A 13,766-nucleotide genomic window follows, 5' to 3' on the forward strand; every position below is an offset into this window, starting at 1 on the left:
CTCTGCGCAGGCGCACTGGTCTCCCGACCCGAAGAGGCGCCGTCTTCCTGGGTCCTGAGCAGTCTGTGCCGGAGGTGAGAGCTGCGGGTGTGTGCTATTGAGCCGCCGAGAGAGCGCAGCGGCAGAGAGAATGGGATACTGAGAACCTGGGGGAGGTGCAGTAGGAGTACAAGAGGTGAAGCGGGCGGAGCCAGCCTGCAGAATGTGTGTGTGTGTGTGTGCTGTGCGTGCGGCGACGTCCCTGCTCGGACAAGTGCGGACTAGGAAAGTTGTACCCGCATCCCAGTGTGTGCGTGTTTCGTGTGGACACTGTTAGCAGTGGCCTTTCGGCGTGCCCCCACTATATGTCAGATCCCGGCTCTGCGGTTGGAAGTTTGGAGGCTTCCTTCGCCCCTCCTGTACCTTCTTCTCATAACAATTGCTTAATAAACGTGGGTGGAATTGACACCAAATCTAGGGTTCCGCCCACTCCAGTTCCTCTCTTTTCCAAAAAGCGCCTCAGATTGTCTCGTTTAGCTCCCCTCCCTAGACCTCCGTACGAGTGATCAGGGGGCCTTCGTGGGGGAGGTAGGATTTGATGTGGGGAAAAAAAAAAATACGAAAGAAGTAACGAAGTGATAGGCAGATTTGAGAAGGAAATGCTTTTTATAAGAGTGAAGCGTCGAGGAATAGTGGGAGACAAGGATGGGGAAGAGCACTCTGTGGTCAGGGCATAGAGGGTCAGGACAAGACACGGTCAGCAGGATGGATTTTATGGGGCTGATCGGGGATTGACAGGAATAAAGCTAATTTTGGTGCTTTTATTCTAGAGGTCACATTCATAATTAGAGAGGGGAAGGGACTAGTGTAGGGAGCCAGTCAGGAATGCTTGGTAGTGGTCGTAGTCCTGAATCAAGCTGTCATGAGCCTGAATTATGGTGGTGTCAGTGGTCGGGAAAGATACAAATGACATTGCAAAAGAAGAGTCTGAAGGACCTGGTAACTTTGGGAGTTAAGAGAGCCAGGAGAGTGTTTGAATTTGGGGCACCTGGGAAAATAATAAAACATCTGCGGTAAGTGTAAGGGCTTCCTTGTGGCTCAGCAGTAAAGAATCTGCCTGCCAACACAGAAGACGCAGGTTCAATCCCTGGGTTGGAAAGATCCCCTGGAGGAAGAAATGGCAACCCACTCCAGTATTCTTGCCTGCAGAATCCCATGGACAGAGGAGCCTGGCAGACTATAATCCATGGGGTCACAAAGAATCAGACACAATTTATTGACTAAACAACAAGGAGAACTGTAAGGGCAGGGAAAGGAATTGATGTGGGGAACTGCATAGGGATAGATGGTTTTAAAATGCTGACAGAATACCTAACTCAAAATACTTAGTCATTTGGAAATGCAGGATGAGTTTGGAAGAGGGATTGGGACTAGATTCAAGAAGCATTTCTGTAGAGGTGGAAAATTAAGTACCAGGTGTGCATGGATTTTCTGTGAGACAGCAAGAACACTGTACACAGTCTGAGTGCTGGACAGCATGAGAAACTTGCTGAAACAGTCAAAAAGCTTCAGAGAAATAAAGAGAAGAGGACTATTGGAATCAGAGCTCATAAATGCCTTGGCAGTTTTCAAGCATACAGTTTCAGGTGTGTGCGGGGTTTGTCCAATACTCTGTGACCCCATGGACTGCAGCACACCAGGCTTTCCTGTTCTTCACTGTCTCCCGAGTTCGCTCAAACTTATGTCCATTGAGTCAGTGATGTCATCCAACCATCTCACCCTCTGTCGCCTCCCTTCTCTTTCTGCCCTCAATCTTTCTCAGCATCAGGTTTTTTTTCCAGTGAGACAGTTCTTTGAATCAGGTGGCTAAGGTATTGGAGCTTCAGCTTCAGCATCAGTCCTTCCAATGAATATTCAGGACTGATTTCCTTTAGAATTGACAGATTTGATCTCCTTGCAGTCCAAAGGACTCTCAAGAGTCTTCTCCAGCACCACAATTTGAAAGCATCAATTCTCCAGCACTCAGCCTTCTTTATGGTCCAACTGTCACATCCATACATGACTACTGGAAAAAGCATAGCTTTGACTATGCAGACCTTTGTCAGCAAAGTGATATCTTTGCTTTTTAAATATGCTGTCTAGGTTTGTCATAGCTTTTCTTGCAAGGAGCAAGCATCTTTTAATTTCATGGCTGTAGTCACCACCCAGAGTGATTTTGGAGCCCAGGAAAAGAAAATCTGTCATTGCTTCTACTTTTTTCATCTTCTGTTTGCCATGTATCTTAATCAATGTGTAATACTCGAAACATATATAAAATTGCAGTTTATCCTATCAATGAACATGCAAGTTGTTTGTAGTTTACGCTAGTGATCTTTTCCCCACTTCAGATTTGTGTTGCCACTGCAGTCATATATCAAGGTTTCCTACATACTTGGATGTGTTTGGGGATTTTCTAGTTTATAAGTCTGTTATTTACATGGCTATCTTTTCATGAAAATAAATCATTATACCATAGAGATTTAAATGTGCTAGCTGTTCCTGCGTCCAAATTCTGCCTCAGCCTCTTACAAAGCCTAAATTTCCTAATCTGTAAAACAGTACCTACCTTACTAATTTACGAACATGGAATTCAGCTGTTCTTGTAAAGAGTACTTAGCATAGTGCCTGGTAAGTAGCAAAAGTTCAGTAAATGCTAGTTATTACTAATATATCATAAAAATAATATTTTAATATGACACCATTACCATATTAACATGATAATATCAGTGGTATTCCATTGTGTGTATGAACTGGACCATACACACAATGGCATCAAATCCTATATTTTAGAAACTTAAGATATTTCAAATTTTTGCTCTTCTAGGACTTCCCTGGTGGTCCACTGGTTAAGAATCCACCTTGCAATGCAGAGGACACCAGTTCAATCCCTGCTTCAGGAAGATTTCACATGCCATGGGGTAGCTAAGCCTGTGCACAACTACTGAGCCCAAGCTCTAGAGTCCATACTCCACAATAAGAGTAGCCCCCACTTGCCACAGCTAGAGAAAGCTCGTGCACTGCAACCAAGACCCAGCGCAACCAAAAATCAGTAATTTTTTTTGTTTTTTGCTCTTCTGTAGATTAAATGAGATGACATATAGAGTGCTTAGGAGGTTGCCTTACATTGCACTCAGTAAAGGTTAGCATTAATGATAGTTAATAAAAAGCTTTGTGTATGTTTTTCCTTAGGAAAAATTCCAAAGAAGTTGCTGGGTCAAAAGTATGTGTTTTAAGGCCCCTGATAGAAATTACAAATTCTCCAGGCCAGAATACTGGAGTGGGTAGGCTTTCCCTTCTCCAAGGGATCTTTCCAACCCAGGGATCGAACCCAGGTCTCCCACATTGCAGGCGGATTCTTTACCAACTGAGCCACCAGGGAAGCCCTTCTGGTGGGGTCAGAGCCTTATGGAAATCTAAGAATAAATACAGCTAGTCTACATGCAAACTGCGGTCCAGGCTGATGCTGGGGTGAAGTAGGGTTTCAGGGGCCAGGGATTCTTGGGGCTTTGCTTTCAATGCTTCACCACCAACATACCTGCTTGTGTTAGTCTATTACAGCCTGTTCTCTACCCCGTGCCCCCCACATACTCATGGATTCTGCCTCCTGGTACCTTTGGTTCCTCTGTCCCTCATGGTACTTCTGTCCCTCATGATATACTTTCAGCTCATTGCCCACTGGTGGAACTAGGTTCCTTTTATTTTGTGAAAGCCTCTTAGGCTTTGTGTGAATCTTTGTCATTAAACTTTACTTGAGTTAACTGAGTATATCTCAGTTTCTCACATAAAGAGTCTAATTAAGACATAGTCAAATCAAGCATTTGGGGGATTCATGAGTGGGGCATGGGGATTGTGTGGTCCTGAGAAGGAAGAGGGAAAGGTGTGTCTGAGGCTTGCCAAGTACTGTCCTGCAGTCAAGGCAGTGTATTCATTGATCCTTGTTATGCATTCGCCCATCTAACTTGTGGTCCTGGCATTTCTTAGTTCACGATCCTGAGGATGGATGTCATCTTTTGAAACCAGACCACAAATCAGTCCACGGGTCAGCCTCTGCACTGCCCACCTGTGGCCTAATCAGCATGGCCCCAGGATTAAGACTCAGGGTCATGTGGAACAAGCTGTGGCTGCCCCAGTGTTCCTCGATTAGCACCGGGTGTTGCTGTGAATGGGGTATTTTTCTTTTGAAGAGGCTGTAGGTGTTTCCTTGACAGGACTTGCCCATAGAGCCATTCGTAAAACTTCTTATACTTTTTGTCTGATTAATCATGATGAACAATCTGATCTGATCTCAGATGCTCAGTCATGTCTGACTCTTTGCAACCTCATGGACTATAGCCAGCCAGGCTCCTCTGTCCGTGGGATTCTCTAGGAAAGAATACTAGAGTGGGGTGCCATTTCCTCCTCCTTCAGCACCACCTGGGAAGCCCCATGATGAACAATATTTAATGTGAATTTATAAAGACAATATGAGCCTTAATATATTCTCAACTGCCAGGAATAGAACTTTACCTCTAAGATCGTGGTAAAAACAAGCACCACACTGTTTTCTGCACAGCCTTGCACTCCATTTCTGGGATGGGTGGGCTTGCTCTTGCCTTGCTTTTCTTTGCTTTCCCTTTGTGTAGGGTGTTGAGGATGAGGGTGGGTACATAACTCACTGGTGAGTGGAGATTTCTTGCTTCATGGGTCACAAAACTACTAAACGAGACTGGTCTTTCTCACATCCTGCTTCTCATCCTACCTCTCTACCTCATTAGGACTCAGCTCTTCTCTGCAAGGAGAGCACGCTGGAGGGAATGGCTGCTGTGTCTCCAACGAGATGCCAGGTGAGGCAGACTCTTGTGTTTCTGAAATACTGTTAGGCTCCAGAATGTAACCACTTTTCTTTCCGTCTTGGGGCTTCTTGGCTTCTTTGCTCAAACCCAACCAGGTGGAGAAAGGACTCCATAAGGAATGTCTCCTTCCCATTTGACTTGTGTTGATATCTTTCAGTGACCCCTTCTTGCCTTGAATATGTGCCTGCTAGCCTGTCACCAAGGACACAGCCTCCATTGCCTTCACTCTGATTTTGCCTTAAAACTGATGATAGGGGTCTGATGAGAAGGTCTGTGGAGCAGCAGGCAGTTTCTAGTTCTGATTTCCCTTTAGTACATCCACAAATGGACTGAAAGTAGGCCCCCATATTCCAGGGAGTGTTGGGTTAGGCAGAGAATGTGACACATACTATAAAGCACCCCAGTGAGGTTGAAATAGTCCTAGAGAGAGAGTTTTTGTGTGGGTGGGGACACACAGCTTACCCCCTTTCTGCCCAAGGGCAGAGAGTTTTTAATTCTGAGCTCTGCTTAGAACCTCTGCAGACACTCTGGAGACTCATCTAGGTTTTAGACTTGGGGCTAAAGATGGAACTTACAGAATCAAGGAACATCAGAGTGAATTGAGAGAAAGCCTAGAGATGATCTAATCAACAACACTATTTGAAGGATTTGTCCACACAAACACATACATAAGGGCTTCCCAGATGGCTCAGTGGTAAAGAATCCGCCTGCCAGTGCTAGATGCTGGAGATTTGGGTTCGATCCTTGGGTCAGGAAGATTCCCTGGAGGAGGAAATGGCCACCCACTCCAGTATTCTTGCCTGGAAAATTCCATGGACAGAGGAACCTGTCAAGCTACATTCCATGGGGTCACAAAGAGCTGGACACGACTGAGCGACTAAGCACGCATGTACACACACTCACATAAAGACAGTTGGTGCAACTGGACTAGGTTTATACATTAGATAATAATATCACTCCTCTCCTGATTTTTACAATTATACTGTCATTATACAAGAGAATATCCTTGTTTTTACAAACTATACACTGAAACATTAATGAGTAAAAAGGCATCATGTTTACAAGTTACTTTAAAGAAGTTTGGAAAAAAGATAGGCAGATGTGTATATTCTGAGACAAAGATAAAACCAATGTGGAAAATGTTAACATTTGGGGATGCTGGGTGAAGGGTCTTTGTTCTATTCTTCCAAGTTTTCTGTAAGTCTGATAAAAGAGCCCCTGATACTCCGAGGCTCAGCTAGAAAGGTAGTGTGGGGTTATGCCCCAAAAGTCATGCCTCAGGGCTTTATGGCACTTTCCCCAAATGCTTCAAAACTGTTCTTTGTCAGAACCATTTTCTTTCCACTCCCCCAGCATCCTCAAAGCTGTTGTCATATATGACAGTTTTGTCTGGTCCATGTAAGAGAAGGATTATGGATAAGGGAGAACGTGATTGTGTTTCCAGGACCCAGTGACATTCGAGGATGTGGCCGTAGTTTTCACAGATGAAGAGTGGAGGAGTCTGGTCCCTACTCAGAGAGACCTCTACAAGGAGGTGATGCTGGAGAACTACAAGAGTATCGTCTCATTGGGTAAGGAGAGCTTTCCACCAGAAGTAGACCCTGTACTGAGTTGATGTGGAGTTGAGAGACTAATATATTGACATCTCTTCTTCTCCCACCTGAGTTGGAACCCCTGAGAGACAAGATGAAAGAGCAGAGGGATGTGACTTAGCGGTTACAGTAACAGTGGCTTTCTTAATTCTGAACCCCAGCCTGCAAGGGGTCCTTGAGCTGTAAGCACACTGGACAACCACAGGCCCCCTCACTGAGCAGCCTAGCCCTGCACCACAGAGGGCTCGCCACAACTAGAGAAAAGCCTGCACAGCAATACAGACCCAGCACAGCCACAAATAAGTAAATTTTTTTTTAATGGTGAGGCAGAACTGTGCTAATTAAAATAATAGTTTAAATTTATTATTATGTGAAAAAAATCAAGTTTACAATTCAGCATTATTTCATTATCCAATTTTTTTAAACCATCTGAGCCACCAGGGAAGGCCTCCAGTTTTAACTTTTGTTTTTTAATTGGGAGACTTCTGCGTAATATGATCTTTTACATATAAAAGGGTCTGGTGTGTATTACATACAATAAGTCATGATGGATTTAGAAATTATCAACTTGTAGATATCAAAATAAATCAAATAGAAATGATTTTAGATGGGGTAGCCTTATTTTCCAATTAATGCTCTCCAGTAGTTTTTTTCCCCCCAAATTGAGATACAGTTGTCATTATTCAGTTTTTAACAAAGTGTATCTATAGGTATCTTTCTGTATTAAAGTGAATAAAAAGAAAGAAATATCTTTCTGTATTAAAGTGAATAGAAAGAAAGAAATAGGGACTTCCCTGGTGGTCCAGGGGTTAAGATTTCGCCTCCCAAAGCAGAAGGCGCCAGTTCAATCCCCAGTCTGGTTCGATCCCTGGTCTGGGAGGTAAGATCCCACATGCCTCAAGCCAAAACACTGAAATGTAAAACAGAAGCAGTATTGTAGCAGGTTCAATAAAGACCAAAAATGGTCCACAGCAAAAAAAAAAAAAAGAGAAAGAAATGAATACAAAATACAAAAGGTGATTTTTCTTATTGTCTATGCCTCTAGTTTTCCTACAATGAACACAATCCACTTAAGTAAAATCATACTTAATATGTATATGTTAGTTGCTCAGTTGTGTCCAAAAATAATTGTACTAAAGCATAAATAAGCAAAAATGGGCACCTACATTACACATTCTTATTCAAGGTAATCTTTTTTCATTCTCATCTTCCCTGAGGTAAGGACTCTTCCTGCCATCCTACCAGTGCTAGAGCTAGAAGCATCCCAGTCACTTCAGGGGAAGAATAAACACATTAATTCAAATAGTCTATCCACTCTGACTAGATGCCACTTGTTCCCTTTTAGAACCTTAGTCTTGACCTCCATTCAGAGGTTCCTGTACTTCTGCATATCTCGTGTACACTTCCTGCCTTTTGCATTTTCTCTCTGAAATACTTAAGAGGCTGAAATTTGCTTTGGAATCACTGTGTATTTTCATCACATATGACCACCTGCTTGTTTCTTCCTCCACAAGCAGGACTTCCAATACCCGGACCTGATGTGATTTTTCAGTTGAAGAGAGGGGACGAGCCTTGGCTAGTGGAGTTTCATGAATTTGAGGGAAAAGAAGGTGCAGAGAATGTCTCTCTAGGTAATCGAGTATGAACTGGGCAGGAGAGTTTTGTTTTGCTTTGTGTTTGGTATTTGGGTGCATGTGGGAGGGAGTATTGAGTATCATATTTTTCCTCAAATTCAAGTCTTCTCGTATATTGTTTATTCTGTCACCCACAAGTTTCCTTTTTTCCCCATCTATACCTTAAAGTATTGTTCACCTTCATTCACCAAATGTTTACTTTTTCAGCCCTGTCATGTTGTCCATTCAAACCCCTCCACTTAGCTGACACTCCTAATTAATCTGGCTATTTCCTGATGGAAATTCTCCTCTTTTTTGAGACTTTTCACTACCAGTTCTATCCCTTGTTTCAGTCCCAGGTCTTGGTTTCTCCCTAGAGTGCAATACTATTTGTGGAAGCAAGCAAAGTGACTGTCATTACTTTTCAGATTTATCAGAGTATCCCTCCTTTCTGTGCTAACATTTCCTAACCCAGGAAAGAAACATGCATCTATATTTTCTATCCATTTCAGATTGGGAGCCTAGGCGTGAGATTCAAGGTGCTTCAGAAGAAGGAAAATCAGAAGGATCGTTGAAGGAAAAGCTTGGAAGAAAAGGTCCTCCATCTCCTAAATTTGAAGTTTATGTACTGGATGGCAGGTTGAGAACAGAGAAGGAAAGCCCTACAGTTGAGGCCTGCAAGAAACCCCCTTCTCTGGAGGAAAGCTTGCAGCACAGGGCAACACCTCCCAAGAAATTTCTCACTAAAGAGAGAGACCAGGAATGCAGCAACTGTGGGAAGACCTTTTTTGACCACTCCTCCCTCATCCGCCATCAGAGGACTCACACTGGTGAGAAGCCCTATGACTGTCCCGAGTGTGGGAAAGCCTTCAGCCACAGGAGCAGTCTCAGTAGACACCTGATGTCACACACAGGAGAGAGCCCCTACGAGTGCAATGCCTGTGGGAAAGCTTTTTTCGACCGTTCGTCCCTGACTGTACATCAGCGAATTCATACTGGAGAGAAACCCTTCAAATGCAACGAGTGTGGAAAAGCCTTCTTTGACCGCTCATCCCTTACCCGCCACCAGAGAATCCATACTGGAGAAAGTCCTTATGAATGTAACCAGTGCGGGAAAGCCTTTAGCCAGAAAAGTATTCTTACGCGACACCAGCTAATCCACACAGGCCGGAAGCCGTATGAATGTAATGAGTGTGGGAAAGCCTTCTATGGGGTCTCGTCACTGAACAGACATCAGAAAGCCCATGCTGGGGAGCCTCGCTACCAGTGCAGCGAGTGTGGGAAGGCTTTCTTTGACCGCTCCTCCCTGACTCAGCACCAGAAGATTCACACTGGAGACAAGCCATACGAATGCAGCGAATGTGGGAAAGCCTTCAGCCAGAGGTGCCGGCTCACCCGACACCAGAGAGTTCACACAGGAGAAAAGCCGTTTGAATGCAGCGTGTGTGGGAAAGTCTTCAGTTCTAAATCATCAGTTATTCAGCATCAACGGCGTTATGCCAAACAGGGAATAGACTGAGTGGGGCAAAAGCTTTAGTCCAAGGATCTCCACGAAAACTCAAGATAGGTCTTCCCCCTCTTAAATCCATCACCTGGTCATCACACCTATGCTGGCTACCCCTCTCCTTTTTCTGCCTCTCTGCACCCACAGTGTTTGAAGAAACACTGTCCATCCACTGTGTTACAGAGGTGATGTGGGATGCCAGAAATTAGGATGTGACTTTAAAGAGTCAGCATTCTAAAGACATTTGTCAGACACTAGGGACAAAGGTTAGGAGGCAGTCCTCAGACGAACCTCTTGTCCGAAGCCCCAGGCATCTCTGCACTTTATATAACTGGAGGCCACAGCTGGACAGGAAAGGTACCCTTTATGTCAGAGCAGCACTGTTGTTTCCAGAAGTTCTTTTTTTATAGCCGTTAGTCCCTCTCTCAGAGGATTTTGGGCACTGACCTTGTCCTGTTGTGTCCTATCATCTAGATCTCTTAATACTACTACCGGTAGCTAGCACTTATTGAGCGCTTATTATGGATTAAGCACTCAGCTGAGAGTTTTGCAAGAAGTAAATTATTTGGTCCTTTCAACAACCCTTTGAAGTAGGTACTGTTACTCCCCACAATTTGCAGATGAGCAAACTGACGTTTAAAGAGATTAAATAACTTGTCCAATGTAACAGCTAGTACAAGGAAAGTCAGGTCTTGAATACAGGTCTCAAAATCTCTTTAACATAAGGCTATAAGGTTTGCTTCATAATTTATGTATGTGTATTATCTCCTCAACTAGATTGTAAGCAGAGACATGACTTATTTGTCTTTGTATCTCACACAGTGCCTTGCAAATAATAGGTGCTCAATAAATATTTATCTGAATTAATAACTTTTTGACTACCAAATTCTATTTAAAACACCTCTTAGAGTCACAGCCTTTCTCTGAATTTCAGTCTCACCTGTACTTTTGTTGTCTTGGGCTTCTATTACTGTAGTAGTCACTCCCTGATCTGAATTCTTTCCTCCTGTTTATTGAGGAGGGGGATATCAAGCTATGGCCCAATAATAGGCAAACCCCAAATAAACCAAGATTCATTTCTCACATAAAATCAGATGTGAGTCAGTCTTTCTTCCTCACCTTCATCATTTAGAATATGTTGCCGCCAATGTCCAGAGAAGGCTATGGCACCCCACTCCAGTACTCTTGCCTGAAAAATCCCATGGGCGGAGGAGCCTGGTAGGCTGCAGTCCATGGGGTCGCGAAGAGTCAGACACGACTGAGCAACTTCACTTTCACTTTTCACTTTGATGCATTGGAGAAGGCAATGGCAACCCACTCCAGTGTTCTTGCCTGGAGAATCCCAGGGACAGGGGAGCCTGGTAGGCTGCCGTCTGGGGCTGCACAGAGTCAGACATGACTGAAGCAACTTAGCAGCAGTAGCTCCAATGTCATCATGGGGGATATTCTGGGATATTTTTAAGGGCCATCACTTATATCTCATAAATCAGAACCCAGCACCAAAAGGCTAGAAGGTCAACAGGCACCTCAGTAACTGGTTAATATCAACAGCCCCTGTCACAAGTTACATCTTTCCATATCACTGTTAGGTCAGCCTTTCCAAGTGACCCCCTTCCTGCCCACCATTGCCTTATTCAAGACCTAAAATAGCTCCCTGTTTAATGAAGGTGTCTCTGAATATTTAAAGTCTGCCCTGACATGACCCTGCATTACTCAACTTGAAGCCCTGACTCCCCAGATCCTTCTGTTCCCTATTGTTTAGTCACTAAGTCATGTCTGACTCTTTTGACCCCATGGACTGTAGCCCACCAGGCTCCTCTGTCCATGGGATTTCCCAGGCAAGAATACTGCACTGGGTTGCCATTTCCTTCTCCAGGGGATCTTCCCAACCCAGATATAGAACCCATGTCTCCTGCACTGCAGGGGGAGTCTTCACCACTGAGCCACCAGGGAAGCTCTATTTCCTGGGCCCTGCCCTATATTTTTATTTTCTTGAAGGGAAGGCACCAGGCAACTTTGACTCCAGGCATCTGCATTCCCTTTCTGTTTACTTAAGGTGAAGCCCAGAAGACCTGATTCTGAAAGACTGTCTGGAATGTAGCTACCCTGCATGAACCCTAATGGACCAAGATCCATTTCTCCCTGGGAGTTGAAATCTAGTTCAAGAAACTGGATTGCCAAACAGACCCCTCCCTAATCTACTCAACCCTACTGGTCTACCTGTCTTAAAGCAGATGAGCAGCAGGGAAGACTTTTCACATGTGGACTTTCAAAGCAACTTGAGTTAAAACCAGAGTGCAGAATCTGTTGGAGTGGATAATATGTGCTATTATTTAATAATGTCAAGTTGAAAATAAAAGGAACTACTGCCAAACTTTTGGCTGATGACTGTCTCTGAGAGTTCTGAATCTTTATTGCCTTGTTAAAAGTAAGCTGAAGATCCAGTATTTCCCTAAGCTGCTCTGCCATTGTCAGCAAGATTAGACAAGAATGAATTCAGAATTCTAATCGACATTTGGGTAAAGTGATCATTGAAACAGAGTGGGAACATAAATTCAGCAGTTCTCCTTTTGTTACCTTTTAAAACTTGGGAGATGTGCAGAGCATTTTTAAAAGGTGAGTAACTTTCCATCTCCTGCCAACAATTCTGAGGAAAGGGCCATTTAGCTCTTAACTGATACCTCCCAGTAGGACATGGAGTAATGGAGGCTTTCCATTTTGAGGTTTTAGCTTCACCAGATGGCCACTAATAAGATCAAATCTTGGAATCAGAAATTGGCATTCTGAGCATAGAAGGCAAAAGACTTGGTAGTGTTTGTAGGGTTTTAGCCTAAGATTTTAAAAGTGGTTTTGAAGAAATGAAATAATTTCTCTGGTGCTTAAATAAGCCCTAAGTTTTAAGAGAGAACTGAAAACTTACCATACAGATTACCAGAAGCACTCCAGGAATCAACTCTTCAAAGAAAAGGATGAACTCTAAGATGAAGTGAATATGGTAGAGCAAACCTGTGCAGCAAAGCCTGGGGCAGATAACTGGTGGGACTACTAATCCCAGAAATTTATCTGGGATGCCAGGATAGCCAGGTTGGCCAGCTTCTGAACTCTGCAGCACTCACTCCCTCACTCATCCCCAGGCCTGTGCTACTAAGAATACATTAACCCCCACAACTGATATGAATAACCAGAGGTGAGGAGGAGCTGGAGAGCAAGGTTACCAGGTGCCAGTCACTAGGTAACATGTTGATAAAGCCAGAATCGTGATTCCTCAAGAAGTCGAGGAGAAAAACGGCTGTGGATATTAAATTCCTAAGTGGTCCCTGCTACTGAGGCGGGACTTCTATGGTAAAAAAGCAGAAAGTAGTTGAAGGCCCATGTTGAGCTGAGGTGATCCTTTCCAGTTTTTCCCTCTTTCATGGTGATTCACTGGTTCCGTTTACCTCTCTTAATATCAACTTTCACGTCAAAGTTACTGGCCTCTGATGGCACTGGAGCTTCTTAAGGAAGACAGGGATGCTTTGCTGGAACGATGTTGTGCTAAACACAAAGACAGACTAGAAGGCAACAGTGACCCTCAAATTTAAATTTAGGAAATCTAATAAATTTAGGAGAACTCAAGGTCAATCTACCCTTAAAACAATGAGGACTCACTGGGGACCAAGGGATTCACTCTGCTGTTTTGTGAGTCCAAGATCTAATTTTTGAGATTCTAGTTCTCCTTATTCGAAGGTGCTGCCTGGTTACTTGAGATAATCTGTCTCCACCCCACCCCCACCCGCAATGGTGTGGAGGCGCTGTAGAGGGGAAGCGACGGAGTGGAGTGAACAGCCGTTGGAATGCGGGCGCCTACCCTCCGAGGGAGCACAGCGGCCAGAGAGAAATGCTGGTGGGCGGGTGGCGCCCTCTGCCAGTTACAGTTGCGGAGCGAATGTCCCTCTCGAGGCGGGTTTTGGCTCGGCAGAGCACGTCCTCCGGGGTCGGAGCCCAGAGTAGACACTGAGGAAGCGGCGGCCCCTGTGGCGTCCAGGAAGGAGCTCTCCGAGGGGCTGAGCACCTCTAGAGACCCAGCACAGCCGCGAGGTTCCACGGATGCCCAGCCCCGAGCGCAGAACGTAGCCTGGCCAGCGGCCCGCGGGGTCCTCTGGGAAGCAGCATCCGGTAATGCGCGCCGCGCCCTGCGGAGGATTCTGGGAATTGTAGTTCAGCAGCG

The 13,766-nt window shown here is 44.6% G+C and overlaps 1 protein-coding gene across 1 annotated transcript; it reads left to right on the forward strand.

Moving 5' to 3' along the window:
* Nucleotides 1-11,933, forward strand: ZNF2 (zinc finger protein 2). The gene is made up of 5 exons (XM_040267559.1): nt 1-74; nt 4,773-4,841; nt 6,295-6,421; nt 7,960-8,073; nt 8,568-11,933. Exons 2-5 carry the CDS (start codon nt 4,812-4,814, stop codon nt 9,572-9,574), a joined length of 1,278 nt encoding a protein of 425 aa, XP_040123493.1. The 5' UTR covers nt 1-74; nt 4,773-4,811; the 3' UTR covers nt 9,575-11,933.
* The last annotated feature ends 1,833 nt before the right edge of the window (nt 11,934-13,766 follow it).

Source organism: Oryx dammah, unplaced genomic scaffold (assembly GCF_014754425.2).
Source record: "Oryx dammah isolate SB20612 unplaced genomic scaffold, SCBI_Odam_1.1 HiC_scaffold_25, whole genome shotgun sequence".
NCBI classification, from domain to species: domain Eukaryota; kingdom Metazoa; phylum Chordata; class Mammalia; order Artiodactyla; family Bovidae; genus Oryx; species Oryx dammah.

Bases quoted from the DNA above. Each gene is read 5' to 3' on its own strand.
- ZNF2 (XM_040267559.1), top strand. From the start codon at position 4,812: ATGGCTGCTGTGTCTCCAACGAGATGCCAG. The intron at 4,842-6,294 runs GTGAGGCAGACT...TTGTGTTTCCAG, and splicing joins TGTCTCCAACGAGATGCCAG to GACCCAGTGACATTCGAGGA. The intron at 8,074-8,567 runs GTAATCGAGTAT...TATCCATTTCAG, and splicing joins TGCAGAGAATGTCTCTCTAG to ATTGGGAGCCTAGGCGTGAG.